Source organism: Aquila chrysaetos, chromosome Z (assembly GCF_900496995.4).
Source record: "Aquila chrysaetos chrysaetos chromosome Z, bAquChr1.4, whole genome shotgun sequence".
NCBI lineage: Eukaryota > Metazoa > Chordata > Aves > Accipitriformes > Accipitridae > Aquila > Aquila chrysaetos.
In genome coordinates this window covers 71,517,127-71,543,250 of record NC_044030.1, presented here as the reverse complement: position 1 = coordinate 71,543,250, position 26,124 = coordinate 71,517,127, and the positions used below count along the sequence as shown (strand labels likewise).

The window sequence follows — 26,124 nt, the reverse complement described above, 5'->3', positions numbered from 1 at the left end:
TTGCACAAACTGTTTGCCTGCAGGACTTGATTTGTGCTTCCGTATTTCCTCATATGCCCTACCACATAACATTAGTCAATACTGAACATCTACAGTGATGGCCATAACAGATAAAAACATTATTCATTATTATTTTTATACACACATTCTCAAAAATGTAATTTCAATTTGAGTTACAACTATATAAGCAATTAAGAGATAATTGGAAATGTTTTTTTTACATTAACTGCCTTTCATTTACAAATACTGTGACGTCCATCTCTGCTTCCCTTTATATGTTATATATGTAGGCAGGCCAGTTGATACAGCTTGCCTGTAACAGGAATCATGTGATTCAACCACTGCACATGGGAGAGCATGATTTGGAAAGCAAATGCCAAAGACCATGGAACATGGCACATGTCCACATCCTCACTCATCCCTGTACTGTCTCATGGGCAATAGTACTAAGTAATACTACATGATTGTTTTTTCCCCAGTCCTGAGCTTTATTTACTTAATTTTTGTGTGTACCCTTACAGACACCACATCAGTGAGCCACATTGATTTCTGTTCTGTGGATGCTCAATAACACAGAGAGTGTGGGAAACCAGCACAGCCATTGGACTTCGATGCTGTGGAAAAGCTCTGCTTCCGCAAGGCTTTTATTCTTTTAACTCTGTCAGTCTCACTTGACAAAAAAAGGGAGAAGTTTGTTCTGAAGGAGAACAACCTGAAAGTGGAGAGCCATTGCCTCTTCATTCAGTGTTACCAAGCTCCAGGATTGGGGGTTTTTTTTGTTGTTGTTCATTGATTATGTTGCAGACTTGCTAAAAAATCCTTCTGGCATTCCCCAAAACACTGTGCACACTAAATTAGTCTTCAATACAGAGGTGAAAACATACTCCTCTTTCATGTTGCTCAGCAAAACACCCATATTTATCAAGAACTATTACAATATTTAGACTTTCTCCATGAGCAAAATATTCTTTTATGCAGCACTTCCCTTCAGTTTTCACTGCGATACAGCATCTTAGAGTTACTAAATGTTGCTTTGTTTCTGTTGAGTACTTTACGCAAAAGGATCTTATTTATTATGGATATGAAAGAAATTGCCTTCTTTTCCCCAAAAAGTTGTTCCAAAACTTTACTGTTGGCCCTTCATGGACAGGACCTAGAGCAAAAGCTGAGTCAGACTAGCAAGCAGCCTGATGAGGAAGTGACCTTGTTGTTGTCTCCGCTTACTGCATCCCACTCTCTGTGTATGTGATGTCTGACAATTTATTAGTACTAGACTGTACCTATTTAAAATATCATCCACTGACAGCAAATGCTGTTCATTTTGCTGTGCAATTTGAACAAATCAGAATTTCCTGGTACCAGAGAAATCAGCCTGCCCGTATTAAAGTAAATTGCCCAACATTTGTTGAGCTTGGTGGATTCAGGAGCAGAACCTAATTGGTGGAGCATTCGCTTTCAATGTACAAATTTGAGCTACAGTAAATAACACTCCAGATCTTCATAACTGTTTCCAATTTTAAATGTAGTTAGTTCTGCTGTTTACGTTTCCATTTCCCTCTTTCTTTATTATGCTCTAGCAATGATGCATTGGTTATGCTTTGAGAGTTGATTATATTAAGATATATACTGTTGCATAAGGTTTCTTCTGTCATTGATTTGCATATTGGAACATGTTATCCTTCTGTAAGTTTAAGTTTGCTCCAGGTTTTATAGGTATTGTAAGTTCTGATAACTGATAATTCTACGTAAACCTTCTAAAATTACAACAACCAGAAATACTTCCTCTTGTTCAGCAAAAATATACCCTCTTTTCTTCATTTTCTGCTTAGTTAGCTTGATTTTTTTGGATCATTCATATCCTCATTATTATTTCACCTACCTAAGACCCATACTAGGAAGACACATTTCTGTACAACTTGTGTCCTGTTCCACTGTTGTTCCTGCAGAAGTACTAGAGCTCTGGTGGCAGTAGGACTTTCCCCAAGATGATGATAATCTGTTTTGTTACATCCCAGTTATAAACTTCAGTTCCTTACTCTTCCACACTCAAGGCTAGCTCCCTTTAAAGTTAAGTTTTATTAGAGGGACTTTTAAGCAAAAAAACCAAGGGCACTTAATCTCTAAAGGAATTAGCCTTCTGACACCTCTAGATTTTAGGATTTCTTTTGTTTTAAAGTTCATGTGTATATAAGTTCCAGTAAGCTGCAGTTACAGTACTGTATTCTTTTTAAAGATTAAAGAATATATAGCATTGAAACTATGCTAAATGGAAAACTGCAGGCTGGTGACCCACAAACAAATGTAAGCAGAAGAGATGGCACATCTGCATTCCTGATTCTTTCCATAAACCACACTATTGTCTTAGCTACTGTTTTGGCACAGTTTCTTCTGGCTGAGCCAGAGTTTAGACCATGGATAATCTGTGGTCATAACATAATGAGAGCAGAATGTGAAGAGATTGTACTCTTTTGCAGTACAGTTGTGGCAGCTGAACATCTACCTTCAGCTAAACCCTGGGGCAGGACTAGGAACTTTTCTACCAAACCTTCTTAGTAGTCACAGTAGAAGCCACAGATTTGCCAGTTTTTCCGTGTTTTCTACTGTTGAATCTGCATATTCAGCCAAGTCATTATCTTGAATCAAGCGAGTGCTTTTATTCATGACAATTTGCCTGGAACTTATTGGATCAGGTAGGAAAAGAGCAAGTCTGTATTCATTATTTGTTTTGCTTTTCTAGTCTATTTAAAATCTCAGTTTAACAGCCTTTACTTTCAGTACCCTGCTGCCTTTATGCCTAAATGCATTCAGCTGAGCTGTTGTGTTCATTTATCACATTTTGGTACAGTTTGTTCAGGAGATGGAGCTCACACAGGGTCCTGTACAACGTTGATAACTGACTTGTGTGGGAAACAAGGAATTCAGGAGATCGACCCCAAGAGTGCCAAGCCTTATAAAAGTCAGTGTGACAAGGTTTCCTCCAGTCAGTCACAAAAGCCTGCAGTTTTGAAGGCTGGAAACTTGGCACAGAAACTGGAAACAATCAATCAGAAGATAATTTTTCTTACAGACGAAACTGGTCATAAAACATATATATATATATGTATATGTATATGTGTATATATATCTCTATATATATGAGAACTGGTAAACCAAGATGAATCTCACACAAAACTGCTCCCTGCTCAGAAATTCTTGTGCCTGTTGAAGGAACACCTGTGAGACAAAGCATTAAGAGTCCTGTCATGAGGAAGTGGAAAAGAAAGTGGGACCTTAGGGATACATTCCTCAGAAGTTAGGGTGTAAGAGACCAAGTCTTATTCTGTATTCTGTGTGCATTGCTAATCTATTGTAACTGATGCCACTTCTGGCTGTGTTATGATCCATTTTCCTAGAAGAGTTTGTACATCTTACAGTCCTTAATTTAGCTTGTATACAAGACTGGTGAATTCAACAGAATTCATTATTAGGACTTGGTAGAGCCTATACCTAAGATCCTGCTGGACCTCTCAAAACGTAAGTGAAGTTTGATTCCATTCAGTTCGTTTCATCATGTTAAGAAGCGACAGTGTGACTTTATTTAACCCTGGAGATGAGGACATGATCTGCATGGTCTTTAAATATTGTATGTTCTAGCTATAAATATGGTGCAGGCATCAACAGAAATATTCCAATTTAGGAGGGTTTTCCAGTATATCATTTTCTCAAATTCTTAACCTGTGTTGGTAAAAATATCTATAGTTGTTCTTGATGCATGTAGCTGAGGATAGAAACAGGAAAAGCCATAACATGTACTTCCTTGCACACTATCTGTTTATAGAAGAAGGGAGAGACTTGTGTCTTGTTGATTATAGGTATTATGCAATGGAGACAATTTTACTCATGTCTTTGAAGTAAAGGCACAAAATTTCATTTATTTTTCTTTGTTTTGTTTTTTAAACAATGATTTGATTTTCAATTAAATAGAAAAGAAAGTTCAAGTTTGAAAGCTGGAACACTCATACATTTAAAAAGTTATAAATACAATACTGTTCTTGAATCTTTTATTCTGTTTTATTTTGGATCTGTGTTATGTATGACAGTTTGCTATTTCATGATCATGTGCTGTTTTTAACAAAGATTTCTACCACGTGAAAATTGTTTGATGAATGATCTAAAAATGTGTAAAAGCTCAAATCAAGGCCAATCAAAAGCATTTTGGGACTTAGGCCAAAGGTGTCAAATGTTGACTACCATACCAAACAAAATCAGGCACAATAGTCAAAATGGTTTGTTTCAATATTTTCTGAAAAAGAACAGTGTGTGATTTTTTCATTTGCTGCAACACTTCATTTCAAAATTTTTTTCAATTTTAAAAAGAAATTTATTTAAAGTTCAGTGAAATGGAACATGCTGGCTAAGAAAGAGGAAAAAAACTTTCTGTTTAAGTCTTTCCAATCAAAAATCAGTTATTTTAGGTTGGCAGGAAAAATTCTAAATGCTTGAGAGGCAGGGGGGGCAGGGTGGCGTAAGCCATCCGATTTATGAGATCTCTTCTTTACGGCCTTTTCAGGCCTTGTTTAAGGTCCAAAGTGTGAAATGAGGCAATGATACGGGATGAGCAAAACAGAAATTCATAATATTCATGTATTAGTTACTGCCTGATGTGGATGCTTAGCAGTGTATAATACAAAGTACACAATTTGAACTATTAAGCCCAAGAAATACAAACTGCTGTGGTGTTGAGTGGCTGTCTGTCTGAGCCATAAATAAAGGAGTCAACATTCAGCAAGGCTACAAAATTCTCATGCATAGGAGGAAGCATCTGGTGAGTGTGGGTGTCTGTACATTAATACTTTTTCCAACTTTGAGTGTAATTATTTTGTACCAAATATCATAGAATCACAGAATGGTTTGGGTTGGAAGGGATCTTTAAAGGTCATCTAGTCCAACCCCTCCTGCAATGAGCAGGGACATATTCCACTAGATCAGGTTGCTCAGAGCCCCATCCAACCTGACCTTGAATGTTTCCTGGGATGGGGCATCTACCACCTCTCTGGGCAACCTGTTCCAGTGTTTCACCACGCTCATCATAAAAAATGTCTTCCTTACATCTAGTCTGAAATTCTGATATTCAGACTTGTGATACCGCAAAAATATTTGTAAAGGACTTCACATGCAGAGTCCAGTAGCATCATGTCATTCCCTGGCCAGGGATCATTTCACCAGTCATAAACACCTGATTAATATCTACATTTTAAGTGCCATATGGACAAATTTTCTTAAATAAATGATCATATTTCCCAGACAGTCAGTGAACAAAGGTAGACACTTCCATGTGCATGTGATCTCCCTCTGGCAAGCTTTCCACGCCAAATAGGAAACATTGGCATTAGACCCTTAAAAATCAGGAAAAAGTTAAGTACTTACTTTGAAAGCAGTGAGTCATACCTGCAATTTTTGTTTTTATTTTTCTCACAAGGGTTGATGAGGCTGACTATTTGTAGCAGTCATTTCATGGCCCTACATCGTTTCAGTTTTGACAAAGAACATAAATTATGAATATAGAAGTGGCATGTGGCAGAACAGGCACGTGCTTAGAGCTGTCCTTATCTCTCTCAGAGCAGGGTTATATCTACACAATGTCATATACGCAAACCTGGACTCAGTTCAAGGTAGCTACTCTGATGAGTAGACACATTGCAAAACTGCTCAGCTGGGTAAATACTACGCTGTGATTAGTCTAATACCGAGCTCTGCAGCGCCATGCTTTCTTTAAATTAAGTGCAGGGCTAATTCAGTTATATCTGTACAGAACTAATCAAAGACAGTATCACCAGCTGGTCAAAAGAGGTGATTATCCTGCTGTATTCAGCATTGGTGAGGGCCCCACCTTGAGTGCTCTGTGTAGTTCTGGGCCCCAGAATTTAAGAAGGTTGTGAAGGTCCTTGAATACATCCAGAGGACAGCAACAAAGCTGGTGAAAGGGCTGGAAGGAATGTCCTGTGAGGAGCAGCTAAGGATTTGGAGCTTGTCCAATTTGGAGAAGAGGAGGCTGAGGGGCGACCCCATTGCTCTCTGCAGCTTCCTGAGGGGGAAAGCGGAGAGGGAGGTGCTGGTCTCTTCTCCCTGGTATCCAGTAATAGGACATGTGCGAATGGTTCAAAGCTGCATCAGGGGAGATTTAGACTGGACGTTAGGAAGCGGTTCTTTACCGAGAGAGTGGTCAAACACTGGAACAGGCTTCCTAGAGGGGTGGTCAATGCCCCAAGCCTGTCAGTGTTGAAGAGGCATTTGGACAATGCCCTTAATAACATGCTTTAGCTTTTGGTCAGCCCTGAAGTGGTCAGGCAGTTGGACTAGATGATTGTTGTAGGTCCCTTCCAACTGAAATAGTCTATTCTGTTCTATTCAGCTACAGCTATAGGGTTGGCAGATCCCCACGCTGTGTGTCAGGCTGTGATACTAACACTTCTACACTGCACAAAACAGAGCTTGACCCATCTTTCAAATTTTACTTTCTACAAGTATAGTCATCTACATATATGCACATAAGAAGAATTTAAATCTTGCCTCATTTTACGTAAGGAATTAGAAGAAAAGTTAATTATTGATTAAAAATGCTAAGTTTCATTTTAACAGCATGTTAAAATGGATTTATTTAAGTGTCTTCTTCTATCCCCTGCCATTCTTCCTGACAGACCTTTTGCAGTGGCCACAAATCAGCAAGTGCAGATCACCTGAACTGGAGACGTTTTCATGTTATTGGACTGACGGAAATTTTTATAACCTCACTGCTCCAGGAACAATACAACTATTGTACATGAAAAGGTAATAAAATGAAAAGAACAAAAGAAAGAGGAAAAAAGAGAGGAGCCATATATTTTGGTATGCCTGTTACCTTGTTGCTGTTAATTTTTTTTGCTATGATATAAGCCATAGTGTTTAAGGGCATAAAACTGTGTTTTATGTGCATATTCTTCAGTGTCAGAATTTGTTGTTAATTACTTAGCAATTTGCAGCGATAAGCATTACTTGGCAGATAATTAAGAACACATGCTTATTAAATTTAGGTCCAGGTGGGAGAATCCAAAACTGAACACTGTATGACTTGGGAAAGGAGTTTTTAATACGGAACTTCAGTTTATTCCTTATCAATCTAACGTGCAACTGTGAGATTTGTTATATCTGTGCAAAGATATGGAGTCTGGATACAAGCCCCTTTCAAATTTTTATTAAAGTTTTATAACGCTCCCATTGATCAGTTGCTAAATTAAAGTCTGAATGCAGGTCCAGGTGAAAAGGCCCCTCTGAGACTGCGGATAACGTTTCATTGAGCCCTGTTCAATTCTGATTCACATTCCACTTCAGCTTTTGTAATTTTCAAGTTGTTACAATGATTAGCCTGAAAGAGGCTGTAGACATTACCAGTAAGGGCTATTAAGGAAAACAGGCCTTTTGTTCACAGGAATAGGAGGATGTCAGTTTCTGTTCCATCTAATGTACTGACTTTCAACCTTTTTGATCTACAGACACTTTCTACTGGTGATGATACATTTGCTTAGCAAACTTAAGCCTAATGGCAAGTCTGGCTTTCTTATTTACTCTTCTAAGACCTCTCAGAAATATAGCGATACAAGTTAAAACCACTATTTAAGTATAAATGTGTAGCTGACAGTTGTCAGTGGCATGTACCATGAGGGTACAAACTTTAAAAATTAATTCAACTCTAAGATAAAGTACCATGTACATTGAGCAGATCACATATTTCACTGTTGTCCTAGAAATTAGAATACTGCAATAAAAGAAGTGAATTGAACATCCACATTAAAAATATTTCTGTTTCAATGTGCAAGCAACATTTAAGGCTCAGGACTGAACTCTAACCCAGTTTCCTACTTAACACAAGCCATAGTATCTAACCACGTACACCTTTATCAAGTCCTTACTCTGGCAGAGCTACAGCATTTCCTTTAGAAAAGTGTCTGGTCTCATCAGCTAAGCACAAGACACCAGTGCTTAGCGGCAAAAATGCTTCTTACTCAATTTATGTAACATCTGCCTTTTTACTCTTAAGCACCCACTCCAGTATTGAAGGCTGCACTTGGCATAATTGATTTAGCTTAATCCTCCTTCTGTACAGCTTCAATGCCTTTTAGTAAGAAAAGGCATTTATGGTGTATTTTTAACAAACCAAGACTGTAATTTTTTAAAAGATCCCTGTTCGGTCTATATTTGGGCTAAGAGATAGTATTGAGACAAAGAACAGCAACAGCAGATCTGTTCACTATGAGATTTGTTTTTCTAAAGTGACTTCAGAAATACTGAATAAATATCTGTCACTTTTCCTGTAGACTATTTGTAACAATTTGGTTATTCCCATTTTTCTTTAACTGAAGACTTCTTTGGTTTTGAACCTGCTGAGTAGTTTCACCTTGGCCATATGAAAATGACCCTACACAGGTAGGAGTGTTCCTCAGTCTGAGAGTTCATGCCACTCTTTATAACTCTGTTATTTGTCTTTTTTAAGAGATGAAATGAATGTGATATTTCCTGCTGCATTTCTTTTATTTAGAAAGAACATTTATGAATTTTTGAACAAAGTCAGAATGGAAAAACGTAAGACGTTTCTTGCTAGTAGTTCCAAGCCTGTGTTTTAGAAGTTCTGTATCCCAAGGAATTTAGCCCTCCCTCACTCACAGCGCTATATTTCTCTTCCCTTCTTTCACATCCTGCAGTCCTGGGTTGGTTTGTGCCAGGTCTCCTGCAGCATCCACCCTTGGGCACTTTCCCATGTAAGCAATCAATGCTCCAGTGCCTACATCCCAATACAGCTTCCCAGTGCAACGCAATCCCCTGTCCTTGGCTGTGCAGCTGGTGCAGTACTGATATGCCATAAAAACTGGCTCTCGCTGTTTCAGATGGGCATGTAGATGGGCATCTTACTGCAATTTAACTTTGCCTGAACAACAGTTGCTTAAATGTATATCAAATTTACCTAAGTTTGTGCTTGCTGGTAGTCATTAGCACCTACCAGCATAGCACAATGTGTTCTCTGACTGTTCTTTTGGAAACAGCACCCAAAGCATAGAGATGCCACTAACAGTATATGAGAACCTAAACTCATTTATGCAGGTTGCTTGAATAGTGGTTTGGTTTCACTGTAAATCACAATCAATATTGACATGTTTTTGTCACTTCCATAGAAGTTACGACTTATCCACAATGTGTTTTGTAACATCTATAATTTGTACTTTGTAAGATCTATAAGTATCTCTATCATGTGTATTGCATTTTTGTTGTCATTCTAGGAATGATGAAGACTGGAAAGAATGCCCTGATTATATCACTGCAGGAGAAAATAGCTGTTATTTCAACACATCCTACACCTCTATTTGGATACCATATTGTGTTAAGCTTGCCAATAAAGATGAAGTATTTGATGAAAAATGTTTCAGCGTTGATGAAATAGGTATGCTTCCATTATGCATTTTACCTCTATATTTTTATATCACAGTAGGTGTGATGCTATAAGCTTTCATATTACTCATACTGTATTTAAATTTTCCCTCTCAGAAAGGGTAGTTTCCAAAAAATATGATATATAGGAAGGGATTTGGTTTTGTAACATATGTAATGTGATCCACACCAGAAAATATTGCCTGGATTGGAAAAAGCTAAAAGGATAAAAGCAAATACATGGTTTCTTGTTCTGAATACCAGTGGTCTCTCAAATGTCTGCAGATGAGCTTGCCTTTGCTGTCACCCTGAGTGCTTTCTAATGGATGCTACATCCCTTTGTTCAGTGTGAGCAAGGATAGCGTGAAAATCTTGATTCTGCAAAGTTCTGGAACCAAACAGGTTTTTGCTCCTGAATCAACACTAATCTACAGAATCAGGATGTTTAGCATTTCTAAGCTAGAATTTATATGTATTGCAATATGAATTGTGACTGTCTGGGACTTTGCAGATGTTATTGCTTGTTCAGAGCGGTGCTCTACATATACTCAATTAATTTATTCCTCCAAGTGACCAGAATAGCCACTGCTCTCTTTTCTTCAGCTGAACAAAATTAGATTAATTTTTCAGATAGCACAGTTTTTCAATGTACTTCTATATTAATTAAATTTTTAATTTATCTTTCTGTGTTACTCCAATTGTTGTTTTTATTTCTAGTGAGAACTCTAAATTTAAATTTTGATGGAGAATTGTTTATGTCTCAGTGTTTTATAAGCTGCTATTGGGAAATGTAGTGTAATAGGTAATACATTTTTAGTCTTCTTTATTATTCACTCAGGTGAGATTTATGCAGAACAATCTACTGCCAATGATAGGGTGCCTTCTTGTTACCAAACTTGTAGTGACTTTGTCATTGACTCACAGGTTTAGATTTTAATCAGCAAATATGTGGTTAATATGCTTTTTTAGTCCTGAAATAATTTAACAGTGTGTAGTAAGAATGATCATTTCACATTGAAAACTGGCTGTTTTATTCCAAATACTCTGTTTAAACAGTACTACCTGATCCCCCTGTCCACCTTAACTGGACTCTGCTAAATACTAGTCAGACTGGGATCCATGGGGATATCCAAGTAAGATGGGATCCACCACCAACAGCAGATGTTCAGAAGGGATGGATTACTCTGGAGTATGAATTGCAGTACAAAGAAGTTAATGAGACAAAATGGAAGGAGGTATGAAGCAAATATTAATTATACAATAGTCATAGTACAGTGCAGGCTTGTTCTGTCCATAACACTTTTGTACTACTATGAAAAGCAACGGGTTTGTAATTGCTATTAGATGATGCCTTAAACAATATACGCATATTCTTCAGAAATTTTCTAGCAAACATTGTAACTTTATGTGTCAATATAGGCAGCATGCAGGATAATAATAACAAACCCCGAAATTCCTGTGTTAGATTAGAAAGTATAGCAGTAGTCAGATATATACAAGTTTTTTCAAGGACAAAATATTGCTCTATTGTTTTCATAAAGCTCAGAAGTTGGAACAGCAATATTTTGCTTGGAAAATGAAACCATGTCAGTCCAGATTCTTCAGGGTACCTGTAAAGTTCTAATATTTATAATTATCATTTCAGTAGATTAAAAAAAGGAAAGAAAAGCTTTGAGTTATAATTTAAAATTTGATACAATAAGCAAATAAAAATAATGCAACATAGAGAAGACATACATATTTCATAGCAGACAGCAATGGGAAATTTATGACTATATGGATAGTCCATGAAAATATAAAACATATATATCCCAAATCTTTCAACTTTTCTTTTTGAAAATCACTTAACTTACCATGTAATTAGTTTTCCTATTACAGGGAAGAAAGTCTTCCCAGCTTACCTGAATGCATAGGCTAAGTTCCAGTGTGTCGTGGCAAATTTGCATATGGAGAACTCTTCCTGAATACTAGTTCAATGCGATATGAACATCATTTCAGAGCAGAACCCTTCCTTTGCTTTCTTATTCATATGAACTGAATTGAATGACAGAAGGAAAGCGGCTAATACTGTTATAAAATTGTCTTAATCTACAGAAGGCAAATTTACCAATTGAAACATAGTCAAACTGGTTTGGTTGCCTTTATCTGTGAAAGACCTTGGACCCCTCCTCACCTCTGATCCTTCTCAATGCTAGTGTTTTCTGTTTATCCTACTCCTTATAAGTAAGTCTACAGCAAAACAGGCCTATAATGTCTATAACTTTTTCCTAATACTTGTCTGAATTTCTCTATATACTGGTTTAAGCTATACTTACTGTACAACCTCTATATTTTAAAGCCTACGAAATAAGTTAAGTTTAGGCAGTAAATAAATAGTCCTTAAGAACTTGAAAATCTGCGGAGTACTTACAGGATTTACAAAAGCAGGTGGCAATACGGATACCTCTTTAAAAATGCACAATTTTTATTTTTTTATAAGCCTTTAGGTATCAATCATATAAATACCTTAATAAAACTTTGTTATTGCTCCAGTACCATCAATAATTCCAGCATGCCTTGAGAATACTACTTCTCAGGAGAGCAAAGGTTTGAGTAAAGAGATAAGGAATTGCCGAATACTATACTTGCCTCAAGAAAAATAGTACTATAGATTATGTTGTACTGCAGCTGTATATAGTGTATGTTATTGTGCCTTTCAGCTTAAAAGCACAAACATGGCATAATTCCCTGAGACACTATCAGAGCACAAAAGAGAAATTTGTGAACAAAATCTTGGTCTGGCCTAAGACAACAGCAAAACTCTGAATAACAGCATCGGAGCAATGATTTCACTCTTTGCATTCTTTGCTACAAATATCTTCTGTAATGACTGTTTAAGCAACAAAGAGATAAATGTCTAGTTACACTGTTATAGCTAGTTTTTTTACACAAAGGATAATTTTTACTGTTTAAATATACCATAATGCTTTGTACATACAACTGATACAAAAAAATTATTAAAAAATGAATTTATAGTACTTAAATTGTACTAAGTCTCCCCCTTACTGAGACTTGTTTGTAATTTTTTTAGATGTTTTGGGATTAACCTGTTCAAATTTTCATGTATAGTATTCATTTTTTTCAATTCATTTATTAATTGAAAATAGGTATCTTAGGAATTGAAAGAGGACTAAAACATTAACTAGTAAAGTATTATAACAGTAAGTTATAGCGATAAGAGGATCAAAATTATTTTCTGAGAAACTTCATAGAAACAATAAAATCCCCACCCTCATATAGCAAATGTTCATGAGACAAAGCCAAATGTAATCTGGCTCAGTCTGAAAAAATTTCATTGTTGTTATTAGCTCCTTGGTGGGTATCTTTTTAAAATTCTACCTTCTTACCTTGAAGTGTTGCCCATTACATTCGCTAGACTAAAATTCTATCCCCTCTTATGTCTATCCAAGTTTACTAGTCATGACTAGCAATAGCGATACAGACGCTGTGAGGCTGCTATTTTTTTCAAACAAGGTGAGCAAACACACATCATCTGAGCAATAGTGAAGAATGATGACTTCATAGTGAAGTGTCTGTCTATGAAGTGCCTAAAAGTGTATGTGTGATAGGGAATCTTGAAAGTCTAATTTTCCTTCACTATTTATTATATTTTAGATTGGCCTGATCTTGACTTATTAAAAAAACCCCAAACAACCCAGGCCCAGATCCACCTAACATGGGATGAAATTGGAGATCACAGCTCAGTCCTCAGTGAAGAGGGCTGGACCAGGGAGGACTCTGCTGGCTTTCATTATCTTGTTGAATTTTTTGCTGGAAAAAGGCCATTTCACACTGCAGTGAAGTGTGCTTAGGGCAGGGAAGCATGGAGGACCAACTCCAGAGCTGAACACCACACAGCGCTGTGTCCGTGCCGCCCTGTGGCTGAGATACAGGGGTTACTAGTTTGAGGGGTGTGAAACTCATCTCCCTGCACTGCCTTGGATATGCAGCCTAGTATCTCCATGTGTTGTATGGGTGCCCAGCCCTGTGCTATGCCTACCCAGGGTACTTCTGAACCTTTCCCTGTTACTGTCCGTCTCCTAGTTTTCACCATTTTACTGTTAAAGTTGGCGAAAGCCGTTGCCTTGATTGCTGTGCTGCCTGTCGTGCCTGGGCCAGCCTCTGCCGGTGGTGCCCTCACCCCAGTGGGCACTCTCAGTGTCCCCGGGGCTCCAGCTGGCCAGTGACAAACAGTTGCTCTGCAGTCTGTGTCAATCCCCTCTTGCAGGGCCAGACATATGCAGGCAGCACAATGACACAGCTCAGCGTGACAGCAGGTTTGTCACACGTTTCTTTAGTATGGCAATCACAAGCATCACTCTGTGTGGTACACTGACTGAACAGCATGCAGTTAAGTCCAGCAACCCCGTGGTCTGGTTCCAAGCTCCCCTTCACATACTTCAAATGAGCTTGCTATATGCTGTCATGCATTTTTATTAGTTATCTTTAATTATGTCTCTCTCATATGGCTTTTAATTGATTGAATCCATATGAAAAATGCTATTCATCTACTCAGTTCATGCTGAACCTTCCCCAGCCTATATACCTTATTCCACACAGGTGTCTTACGTAAAGTTTTGTTAGTTCATTGGTGGACTAGAGACATCTTGCCCATTAATCAATTATCTGCTCTTTAGCATCTCTTGCAATTTCAGGTACACAGATGCAGTAAGTAGTTTTACCTCATATTTTTCAGGCCTCTGATTTAGCCTGCGTACCGCTTTTTCCAAGTGCCACTCTTATTTGGGGTACATAAAATTTTGTGTGGTCCAGCATCCCTAAGAATCTCCACTAATTGTCTCAGAAAAAAAAGAAAAGAAAAAAAAAAGAAAAAAAACCCACTACCTGTAAAACTTTAGTGTACTATTTCTTTGTGGCCTCATAGCACAAAATAAGTCTATATTGTATTCCCTTCCCAACACTTTCCAACTGGATAGTCTTCAGATGTTAAAAACCTTTGTGGTGTAGAGCAATGGTTCTCCACAATCTTGTGCTCAACCACTAGCAGAGAGAAGCAGACTGTCTGGGATCACTGCCTCCTCCAAAATCTTGACTGGTTGGTTCTCAGAACACTTGAGTCTGGAGCCACCAGAGATCAGAGAACTCCACAGATGGTAGCTACCAACAGAATGTGTCTCAAGTTTAGATTATGCAGCTACAGTGATTATAGGATTGTATTGATGAAGCTTCCTTCAAACCCCCCGTGGCAGCTGTTTTCCAGGTGTTTTAATTCTTAGCCCATGATGAGTTTTGCCAGTATCATCCTTGCTTCTGAAGTAAAAGTAGAATATAACATCTGCCATGTGGATTTCTATTTTGAGCACATTTTCCTTATTTTTATATACTTTTGTTGGGCTGTTGGAGCTAAAATACATATTCTTAGAGGAGTAATAGAAGAGAGAGATTTCACATATTAAGACCTCTAGTGTGACTTCCTACATAGTTTGATATGCAGCAGTATCTAAGTATGTTGCAGTTAATACTTAACATAGAAGTCTCAAAACCGATAATCTGATGCCAGCTCTCACAGAGTCTCCATTACCATGTTTTATATATAGTTGAAGATCTTGGGACTTATGCAGTGTTCCCCAAATAAATATGTGTGTAAGATGCAATACATCTGGTTAGAAGGCCTTTAAATCATTTTTCTTCTTAAAATTAATTCTGTAGTGGAGATTGTACTAGCTTTAAGACTCCTGTATTATTTTAACAAGGGTTTTGGCATTGTGAGGTCAATAATGTTGTGTTATAACAGTAAAAAAGATTTACAACTTGGTAAGATCAGTGGAAGATGTTCACACCACCTACTTATGGCCTGTAACTGGGGGCAGCTGCCTTTCTTCACTGACTGTATTTACAGAGAGCTTGTATTCTCTGCTTTTGGTCCCCTGAATCACAGCAAAGCCTGATGGCTAGTAAGTCAAAAGTAAATGGTGTGAATTTTCTCTGAACTCTTCTCATGGTATCCTTACAGTTCCAAGTAGCAAAACCACCTTCGAATGTTTATTTCTTATATCAAGAAGCAGTGTAAAATTACCAGTACAACTCAAACAAATAAATCACAGTCCTTCTGTCTTTACAGTTAGAACCCAGGCTCTCAACAATGGTTCCACTGTACTCTCTGAAGATGGGAAGAGATTATGAGATACGAGTACGATCAAGACAACGTACCTCTGAAAAATTTGGGGAGTTCAGTGAAATCCTTTATGTATCTTTTTCTCAAACAGGCGTTGAATTTGTTCATTGTGCTGAAGGTAAATAAGCAAAGTGCAGCAAAGTGATTTTATAACCATGCTGTCTTTCTGTCTTCTCAGTGGTGGTGTTTTGGTTTTTTTTCTCCTTAATGTTGATGTTGTATGCTTGAATAGATCGATAATTCAGCCTACTACCTGAAAATCATTCGGTGAGCTTGAGAATGTACAAGTTCTGTATACAAGTTCAGAAGTTAACTCAGCAAGACTGATTCACAGCTCATCACAGAGCAAAAATACAGATAGCTTTAAGAATCAGAAATAATAACTGCTGTTGCACATCTTATAGAGCCTAAAATACAGTTAAATCTCATACTTCGTCTAAAATGAACACTCCGGTAGTGAAGAGAAGAATTGTCACTTCTGTTAACATCTTATTCTGCTGGCTAAGTTTGTTATCAGAATGATGTGCTTTTCTGATCTGCCTGATACTATCAAGGACAGTGGGTGTTTTTCTGATTCTTGCTTCTGTCATGTTTTTGAAGTGCTATTAAAAACAAGAAAAAACAGCAATTGAGCACCACATTTTTTCTATTAAAAGAATGAGACAGTGCCTTTTCTTAAAGCATTCTCCGGTCTGAGATAATAAACTAACTCTTCAAAACATGTGCTCTTCAGCAAATTATTTTAATAAGCTGCTTCACTTCATTTTCCAGGGTGTTAGTGAACATGTTAAATAAAACCATCCATAACTCTTATCTTTCACAATCATGCTAGATTCCCCTTTTTAACTCTCCATATTACTAGTTTTCATTCCTAATTTATATAAACAGCTAATGTTCTGGACATGTGGCATTATTTTATTAATGCCAGCTGCATTAATTTGTCAAGGTTTTCATATGAACAAAATTAAAATACTGTGAAAATCTAAGGCTATCCTACAAGCACAGTTTTCTTCACTTACTACAACCCAGATTCTGCAGTCTCCATACATCTCACACAGCAGCAGTGATTTGGTTTGAGACTTTATTCTTGCTTGTTTTGCCTATCACCTTTAAGAGCACAGAATTAAAATTTAATTTTTCCATTTATTAAAAATTTAAAGTAGTTAAATTCAAATGCAATATTCTAACTTTTTGAAGCAGCTGGACATTCGCAGGTCTCACTGACTCGACAAGGAATTACTCGTTCTCCATTAAAATAGGGACCTGTCTAACACAGACATATCCAGATAGGACTTTACTCATGCCTGAAAACATGTCCAGTCAAAATCTAAGCTGGGAGCACAGGACTAAAACTGGTATCTGATTTTTCCCCCCCCCCAAAGGACATATATTTATGTTCATGTATAGAATTCTAAAGCTTTCTGTCCAGTATTCCTTGGCCTAAAAATGAGTGAAGTTTGTATGGAAAACTTAAAATTGGGAACAAATGAGAAGAATCTTAGACTACAGCCAGAATAAATTTCTCTATACTTTGTATTCTACAGTGCCAGCTTAAGTATCAAGGAATTGCCAGTATTTAAAAAATAATGTATTTCATTTATCAGCATTGTTCTTCATTCCTACCAAATTGCATTTCTCAGTGACCTAAATTCTTTGTAGCCAGCTGCAAGGTAAATAAAAGGGAGAAATATTTTTTTTCAGTTGATGGTTCACAACATAATTAATGTTTAGCCTTTAGAAGGAGGAGTAGTATGCTTTTTGACACCACCATATTTTAGTTTCTGTAGGAGAAGAATAGTTTGCCTATTATTTAGTATGCTATTAATAATGTTCTCCCAGTTTGGGCAAGGAAGCAGTAACACGGTCTGCGGCATTATATGCCATCAGGACTACTGGTACCATGTTCCAGGCAGACAGAATGTTCCTCATGGCTGGTTTTGCTACGTATATTGTCTGTACTAAGATCCTGTTTATATTTAAAAAATCAGTCTGTTTCTGCAAGGAGCCTCAGTGGACTCACAAATGCCGTATGGAAACTATTGAGACCAAAGCATATTTTTATTTCTGCTTAATGCAGAACTTTCACATTTAAGTAACCAAAAATTCTCCTATCAGTTTTTACCACTTTGGAATCCTCAGGCGGTGGAAGAGACGGTTTAAATTAAAGATGCAACAGAGATGCAGATTCCTGCTAACATGTTTTTGTTCTGTTGTTCAGAAATTGAGTTTCCATGGTTCTTAGTTGTTGTCTTCGGAGCATGTGGGCTGGCCGTAACAGTGATCTTAATCCTGCTGTCTAAACAACCAAGGTAGAGAGTTTTTATTTGTCAGATTTTATGTACTTGTAGCTTAAAAAATAGGGTGCTTAAATTTTTTCAAACCTTGGGGACTAGAAACTATTTTGAGGATTGTTGTTCATTCTTGCAAGCTACATGGACGCTGGCATATGCACGTACTGGGCCTTCAGCAGTGGGAATCTGATTATGTTGACAGCTCCTCTTCCTTTTGGATTGCAGAACATTTTATTCTACAGTATTTGCATAGTTAATTTACTTAGGCTTTGAAGGGGATTCTTTTTTTAGTCCATTCAAATTTTGTAAATACTAGTTTTACCCAAATACTATCACAAGTTTCACACAAACTTATGTCTATATATTTGGTTTTGTTCTTAGACTATTCGACTAATCTCTTGACTATTTCTTTGTCAAGCCAAGGGAAAGAGCTTGAGTCATAGGGGAGTATTTCGTCTCTGTGGATAGACTGCAGCTCCTCTTAAATAGCAGGAATAAAATAAAAAAAAGCACAGGATTGTGTCATTTATAAAAATTATAAAATTCTGTCATTTATAAAAATGCAACAATGACACATATGTAAAAATTACAAAATGGTCTCAAAGTTAATTCATCCCCTAATATGTGTGTTCAGGGACAGGGTCAGCTTGGATGTCATACCAGTACTGTCCTAGACTATGGAGCAACACCATGGTCAAGTCCCAGTGCACACGTCCATGTCGTCAGTGGTCTTGTATATACACTTCGAAAATTAACACTGAGGTGTTTTGCACATACCAGCATAAGGACAAGTCATTGAAATGAAAACAATATGGTGCAGTTGGAGCAGCTCTAAAAAAAATAATTTAGGCAAGCAGCACTATGATTTGGCAGAGCTTAATTTCAGGAAGCCACTCCCTGCAATAGCATCCCAGTCCCAGAGTTAAGACCAAGGCTTCTGATACAATGCACAACAAAAGCTTGATGTGTCAGAATGGGGCAAGAACAACTCACATGTGGGACCAGGACCTCACTAAGGTCAGCACACTGAGCAAGGAGTGACTTGGTCACAGAATATCCTGAGGGCTTAAGCATGTCTCTGATCAGTCATGCTAATCCTGACTGCTGGAGGAGGCTTTTCTCCAGTGAGGACCCTTCATCTGGAAAGTTTTCCTGGACCTGTGGGCCTCCACCCTTTCCTTCAAACTGGTGCATGTGGTGGTGGGAGTGGCAATGCATTCTGCAGAAGAGCAGGCTGCATAGATTTCCCATAATGCAAAATATCCAGGCTCAGTTTCCTCCTGTATCTGAAAAGATACCAGCTCACGTTTTCCCCAATTCTGACCTCACAAGGTCTGAACCAGGCTCCCTAGGACAGATGCCATAGGATTGGGCCATACTGGTTTAGAGCTGAGAGATGCAGGGTTGAATTGTGCAAGGCTAAGAAAGGAGCAGAGTGTAGTTCTCCCTCCTGAATGATTTCTTCAAGTAGCGAGCGGTAAAATCCTTTGTCCATTTCATTAGAAGCAGTGCCCGATCCTGTCAGAATAGCTCATTTGTGGATTCAATTGTACATGCAAGTCTTAAACTGGTACCCTGAGAGCCCAGCCAGTGCACAGCTAACACAGCCCCTCTAGGGATTACGTGGGAAATTACTAGATTTCTGGCTCTCATTGAGGCTTGCTGGGCAGAACTTTGAGGGTCTGCCAAAAACAAAAACAGCTGGGCAATTTGGGCCTTCCGTAGTTAAGCAAAAGGTGCCTAAATTTCTCTTTAGCACTCCTTAAGACTCCTCTGATCCTCTCTGGACCTCACCAAGGTAACTAACAATGCAGCAAAACTAGTATTTGGATTTGGATCTACCATTCCCACAGCTTACTTTCTAAAATAGGCAAGTAACCCAGTATGAAGAGAATGTTGAATTTTCCTTTTGAGAACTACAGTTTATCTGTTTGCAAAAGAAGCAGGGAGGTAAAATGGAGGAGATAGGCATGACCTGTTGGATTATTAATAGAAAATCATCCTTCTATTTGTTTTTTTGGTTTGGGGGTTGGGGGTTTTTTTGTCCCCTCAAAGAATTAGAAATTCACTTTATGAAGAATTAGAATAATATGTATTTCCACAGTACGAACATGCATAAGCAAGTTACTAGTCCTTTCTCTGCAAGGGCAAAACTCTGTCATTATTATATATTACTTGTTACATGAATAATTCAGAAACAGAAGTGTCACAGAGGTGGTAAAATACTAGCCTAAGTTTTTGCAGTTGTGTTTCTCCTTTATTTATTAGTTCTAAGGTAATTCATTCTTTTCACCAACTCCCTTTTTCTATTCCCCTATTTAAATTTATTGGGCTTATGCAAGACTACTGTGTCCCTGAAAAATAAATTTTGGCAAAGTCACTCTGCACACTAAGGCTTGTATCAGGTTCCTTTGGAAATTATATAAAAAGGGAAATTATTGACAGAGCTCTAGGAATTTACTCTCTTTCTATAGAGCATTAAATTCTCAAAAGACCAGACTCCAAAATGGATTCCCAAATAAATGTACGTGATTTCAACAAGGAAGGTTGCAGAAAACTTGGGGTCTTATTTGCAGTGAGAGAAAACAATCATTCTTTTCCTTAGGACTATTTGAAATTGAATCTTCAAAAATTTCAGTTTTGAAGTAATTAAGTATAAATGCAATGCAAGGCTCTCTTCTTTCTAACTTCCTCAAAAAGGACCACTGTCAATTAAATGCCATCATTTATTTTTTCCAGGTTAAAAATGCTTATTTTTCCTCCTGTGCCAGTTCCAAAGATTAAAGGGATCGACCCAGATCTCTTGAAGGTAATATTGTGCTCTAAAATCTACTGTGGGAATCATTGTAGTAGTAGCAGGTGACAATTGTTGTCCCAGGCAGAAAAATTTTGTAGGAAAAAATTATGACATGGGGGGAGTTGCCACAGAATTAGTTTTCATAACATAATAAAAAAACTCCTTGTAATTATTACATCAGCTACAGTTACCTTTCCTTAAGTTAACATCATAAAAAGCACAAGCATTTTTATTATTTCCTTTATAACTTTAATTTTTTGTTGCTTTGTAGAAAGGAAAGCTAGATGAAGTGAATTCCATCTTAGCCAGCCATGACAACTACAAGACACAGCTATATGATGATGACTTGTGGGTTGAGTTTATTGAGCTGGACATAGAAGACCCTGATGAAAAGAATAGAGTCTCGGATACCGACAGGCTCCTGAGTGAAGATCATCTGAAATCACACAGTTGCTTGGGAGCGAAGGATGATGATTCTGGACGAGCCAGTTGTTGTGAACCAGATATTCCAGAGACAGACTTCAGTGCAAGCGACACATGTGATGCCATCTCTGATATTGATCAGTTCAAAAAGGTAACTGAAAAAGAAGAGGATCTCTTGTGCCTTGATAGAAAAGATAATGATGAGTCACTTCCAAGCCTTGCCGACACAGACACCCGACATCCACATATGAGTACTCAGTCTGAAAATAGCCAGCCATGGCCACCTTTTGCAGACAGCATTGACTCAGCTAGCCCATTGGTCCATACCCAGCTAAGTAACCAGAATTCATTGACAAATACTGACTTCTACGCGCAAGTGAGTGATATTACTCCAGCAGGCAGTGTTGTACTTTCACCAGGGCAGAAATCCAAGGTGGGGAGAGCACAGTTTGAAGGCTGCACGGAACAAAATTTCACCATGGACAACGCCTACTTCTGTGAGGCAGATGTGAAAAAATGTATTGCTGTGACTTCCCATGAAGAGCATGAGCCGCATGTTCAGGAGCAAAGCTGTAATGAGGATGCTTACTTCACCACAGAGAGCCTTACCACTACCGCTGTCAATCTTGGAGCTTCAACAGCAGAAACCCCAAGTTCAGAGATGCCTGTCCCAGACTATACGTCTATTCATATCGTTCACTCTCCACAAGGCCTTGTGCTTGATGCAACTGCACTGCCTGTGCCAGACAAGGAGTTCAACATGTCTTGTGGCTATGTGAGCACAGACCAGCTGAACAAAATCATGCCATAGATCTTCGTTGACTAGATGTGTGCAGTATTTCACAGCAGAGTCAGCTTGGGCTTGTATGCTGAAACCAAAATGAAGTCTCAAAGTTTCTCGTGGTTCTTATAATTTTATCTGAAATGTTGCAACATAAAATATTCATCAAAATATTCCTATTGTGTTCTGTAAATATCTATGAATTTGTCTTGAGACTGTTTTACTAGCAGTGACTGTATTGTTCTTGTGGGTGTTGATTTTTGTGATACTAAACATTGAAATGACTATGTTTAATGTAGTAAATCTTGCATTTTGATAAAGCTAAAAATCAGGTGGTTTAAAGTCTAAGAATTTAGTAAAAACCGTGCTGTTGGCAGAGATCTTTATACCAGTAATTGGGAACTCAACATACAGGTGAAAAAACAAAAGTAGCTTGAATAAATAACACATCTATTTTGATTTATATAAACTAATAAAATATATTTTAATATTTTAGTCATAAACATAAACATTTTCTATTACACTACACAGTGTAGTTCAGTTATGATGACCCATCTGAGGAATGTAATTGCTGCAATCTTAAAAAAGGAGTTTTCTGTTTTATAAGACTTTTGTTCGCAGCAAAAAGAAAAAAAAAGATTTTTACAGAGCCATTTTATACCTCCAAAGAAACCTGTAGAGAAATTTTAAAATATTGTAGAAAATTAAAGTAACTGATTCTATTACTTTCTTTTGGTAACTAATACAGAAATATACATTCAGTTTAAAGTTTTGTAGAAAACTTTAAAATATATAAAATATACAACATATTTGGGCAAATTATTCTGTTCTTCATCAGATTGTCATTAATGCTAATAATATACTTTTTTATGAGCCAAATTTTGTTGACCACAGTATTAAACAGTATGCAACTATACTTTCAATGAAAATTTTTGAGAACACATGGATAAGGTCTGGTGACTTAGCAGCATAATCTCTTCACATTTGACCAACTTCTGAAGCCCTCCTACAGCCAAAGGTATCACTACACTTACTAGTTTACACCACATAAAGTCTTGATTAAAAACATAAAATCAGGACTTCAGGAGTTAGCCAGCAGTTCATTTTTAAAGATATAATAAGATTAAAAGACTTCAGTGGAACAAGGGAATTGAATACAGTATTGTTCAAAAGTGGTTTTTGTTTTTGCAGCCTAACAGCATCTCCTCTGACTGCATTAGGCAGACTTTTAGAAGGTAAGGAGAAAAACCTGAAACTCAGTGGGAAAGCTCTCTTTGTTCTTACGTATATTAAGAACTTGACAGAGCTGTGCAATGAACGATTATCGCTTCAGAAGTTACCTTCCTAGGTCATGGTTTCATCATAGCAGGGTTCTTCTTAGAAAGCAGATAGGGAGGTTTATTACTTTTCTGTGACCTGAACAGAAGTGTACGAAGTGCAGCGAATGCAGGTCTTGCTTACAATGTCTCCCACTGAACTCACTGATGCTCTGTTTGTGACCAAGGGCTACAGGACTGGGCCCAACTATTGGGTGGGATTTTTAAGTTTAGCACGTACTTTATGGTAAATGTGCATTAGATATTCTGCTAATTTGCTGCTATATTTTTCTAACAGCTACATTATTTAGTTTCATATAAAATTTCATAGATGATAGACACTAATGCAAGTAATGCCTATGTGTGTGTTTGGAAGAAGTTTCTTACTCTGTTTCTATTGCCAAAAATAGTTAAATACCTCAATCAAACTCAGAATGTCATTTTGGTACTTTACTGGTCACACAAGTGTTATACGCTGGTCAGAAGATGTCATTCAGTTTCTATTTAACTTTCCTTATGTCAGTGTTTTGTTTGTTTTTCTCAAAGTTTAATAAATGTATTGTCTTTGATCTGTCCTGATACAATGTGTTTTATTGGAGATAAGTTTTTTAATGGAAAATAGTGATTTTATTAGGAGAAATCAAGTATTTCTCATTGAATAAAGTAGAATGCAGCTTTCCTTAGAATAGAAGCAATGCCTAATGAGATCAGTGTTTTCACTGATTGATATGTGTATAGTTAAAAATAGAAGCACGGACCTAAATTTATAGATGGAGATAGGACATGCTGTACCCAGAACTGGCCAAGACATGTGTTACCAATTTAGCAGACCAGTTTACCTTTGGCTGCAACAGCCTGTGTTTGCAAATAATTAAGCTACACTAGTTCAAGATTTACACCTACACTTAAATCCACAAATCAGGTATTCTGACAAACCTTGACAGTCACTTGTAGTGATAGTTAAAACCTAGCAGTATATGACCTCAGAAATGTCAGATAATCTGTCTCTATGGAAAATGCCATTTCTTGAAGGTCTCCCAGTGTGTAACTTGGTAATGTACTACTGCCTCTCTTCTCCCTCTAGAGGTAGGGAGGGAGCTGTTGTAGGAATCCAGCTAGACAAGGGTAAACTCTTTCCTCCCAGGGGAATCGGGGTGTGATCAGTTCCACTACACAGACATCCAGTGCCATTTAAGGTATGTAATCGGGCTTCCAGGTGCTGGTCCAGAACAGCGTAGGTCTTCTGTAGATTCGGTCTTACCTAAAGGCCTGAATGATGGTAGATGCCCAAGTTTTGGCAGTTGAATTGATACCCAGTGGAAGAAAACAGCTCCAGGAATGTAAACAGCTTTGTGTCAGGTGGGTCTAAGTTACCATTATAGTTAATAGTCTAAAGAGCCACTTAGCTGACCAGATATAGGTGTCTGCTTTAGGTGAGCTGATTAGGGCTCTCCACTCTTCAGACTAGAATGTGAGCATGAACATCTTGCTCACATTCAGACACCAAATGTATTTGTTAATTAAGGCATCTTGATGTTGATGTGAATTTCACTTTAGCTGAACCATTGGACAAGGTAAGCCAGAGAGGGGCCTTGGTGTTCTGTCATGGTTTATACTGTCTGTAGAAACAACTTTGTAGAACTCAATGCAAATGAACTATCATGATGAGTAAATATGCTTGCTTACACCTCCTGCTTAAATAACTAAGCTTCAGAAGGCTTGTGCCTTTCATAAGGCTCTAAAAATACTTGAGCTCCAGTGGGAGTTGGAGGATTCACAGCTGGACTTTAAGAAACAGCAGTGAAGACAGTGGTTCACCATAGGGGAACTCCAGCTTCCCATTACTCTCACCTGTGCCAGTTCCAGTGCTCTCTGCCAGTGACCTTCCATGAGCTGATCCAACTTCCTAAACCTGAGAAAATCATGAAAGTAAAAGTATCAGAAGTTACCTTCTGTTGATTAATGAGGTAAACTGACTGAGCAAAGTCCCAGATGAGCACCAGGGGAGAAAGATGGGACAACATGGCCAAGAGCAAAGGAGGGAGGAGCTAGAGTGATCTTCCAAGGAATATCTTCTTGGCAAGAACAGCTCCCTCATGCAGCTCACTCATGCAGAAAAGAAACAGGAGGAATACACAGCTCAAGTAGTTGTGTGTTTGCAGGGACACAATGTAATGACCTCTTTTAGTGGTAACTATCACCTAGGTCAGCTTAAAGGGACTGTGAAAAGCCAGCTTGAGCGCTTTCCCACCTCCAGCAGCAATGCAGCTCAAGTAATCACATGTCTAATGACTGCAGTCTGTGTACAGTTCACATGAGGGTGTTTAGAACAGAAGTCCCAAGTGTCAGACTTGTGGTTGTCTCTGAAATTTACATTTTATACTGGCAATCCACTGTTTTCCTACAGAACACAGCAACCTATTATTTCAAGATATGATGCACTCCCCAGATATAGAAAAGCTTGTATTACACAGTTGCAAAGCAACCTCTTTGTTTACCTTCACCTTTTCTTGAAAGTGGGGGAAAATATATCTGTGCTCTACAGAAAGAGCCTCTGGACCAGTAATTTTTTATCTTCTCCCTTACTCACATTGAGAAATAATGCTACATATTGTCCCAATGCCAGACATATGAGTCAATGTAAAAGTGACAGAATTCATTCTTTTAGAAATGCCTACTAAAATTGTACTTTCCAAGTTTAATCAATGGCTAAAATGTACAAAGTGAAAAGAAACAGACATCAGAGATGGACACTGTAAGCAAGGAGTATTTTGATGGTAAACCCAGTAACTTTCACTGCATTGAAGCTTTTGGCATATAAACTGGCCACACTTGTTCCCATTCTTGGAATGACATTTTACTCATACAGTGCCTGGCAGACGCTAGTCTATATGAATAACTGTAGT

At 37.8% G+C, this 26,124-nt stretch overlaps 1 protein-coding gene across 3 annotated transcripts in view; it reads left to right on the top strand.

Moving 5' to 3' along the window:
* The window catches only part of GHR (growth hormone receptor), a 130,863-nt gene extending 107,066 nt beyond the window's left edge, over nucleotides 1–23,797 (top strand). For all 3 annotated transcript variants that reach the window (XM_030005812.2, XM_030005810.2, XM_030005811.1), the window contains 7 exons: nucleotides 6,678–6,807; nucleotides 9,288–9,448; nucleotides 10,492–10,670; nucleotides 15,557–15,728; nucleotides 17,829–17,919; nucleotides 20,641–20,710; nucleotides 20,970–23,797. In XM_030005812.2, the coding sequence (XP_029861672.1) occupies nucleotides 6,678–6,807; nucleotides 9,288–9,448; nucleotides 10,492–10,670; nucleotides 15,557–15,728; nucleotides 17,829–17,919; nucleotides 20,641–20,710; nucleotides 20,970–21,932 (1,766 nt within the window). In that variant the 3' untranslated portion in view covers nucleotides 21,933–23,797. The remainder of the gene's footprint in view (nucleotides 1–6,677; nucleotides 6,808–9,287; nucleotides 9,449–10,491; nucleotides 10,671–15,556; nucleotides 15,729–17,828; nucleotides 17,920–20,640; nucleotides 20,711–20,969) is intronic.
* The last annotated feature ends 2,327 nt before the right edge of the window (nucleotides 23,798–26,124 follow it).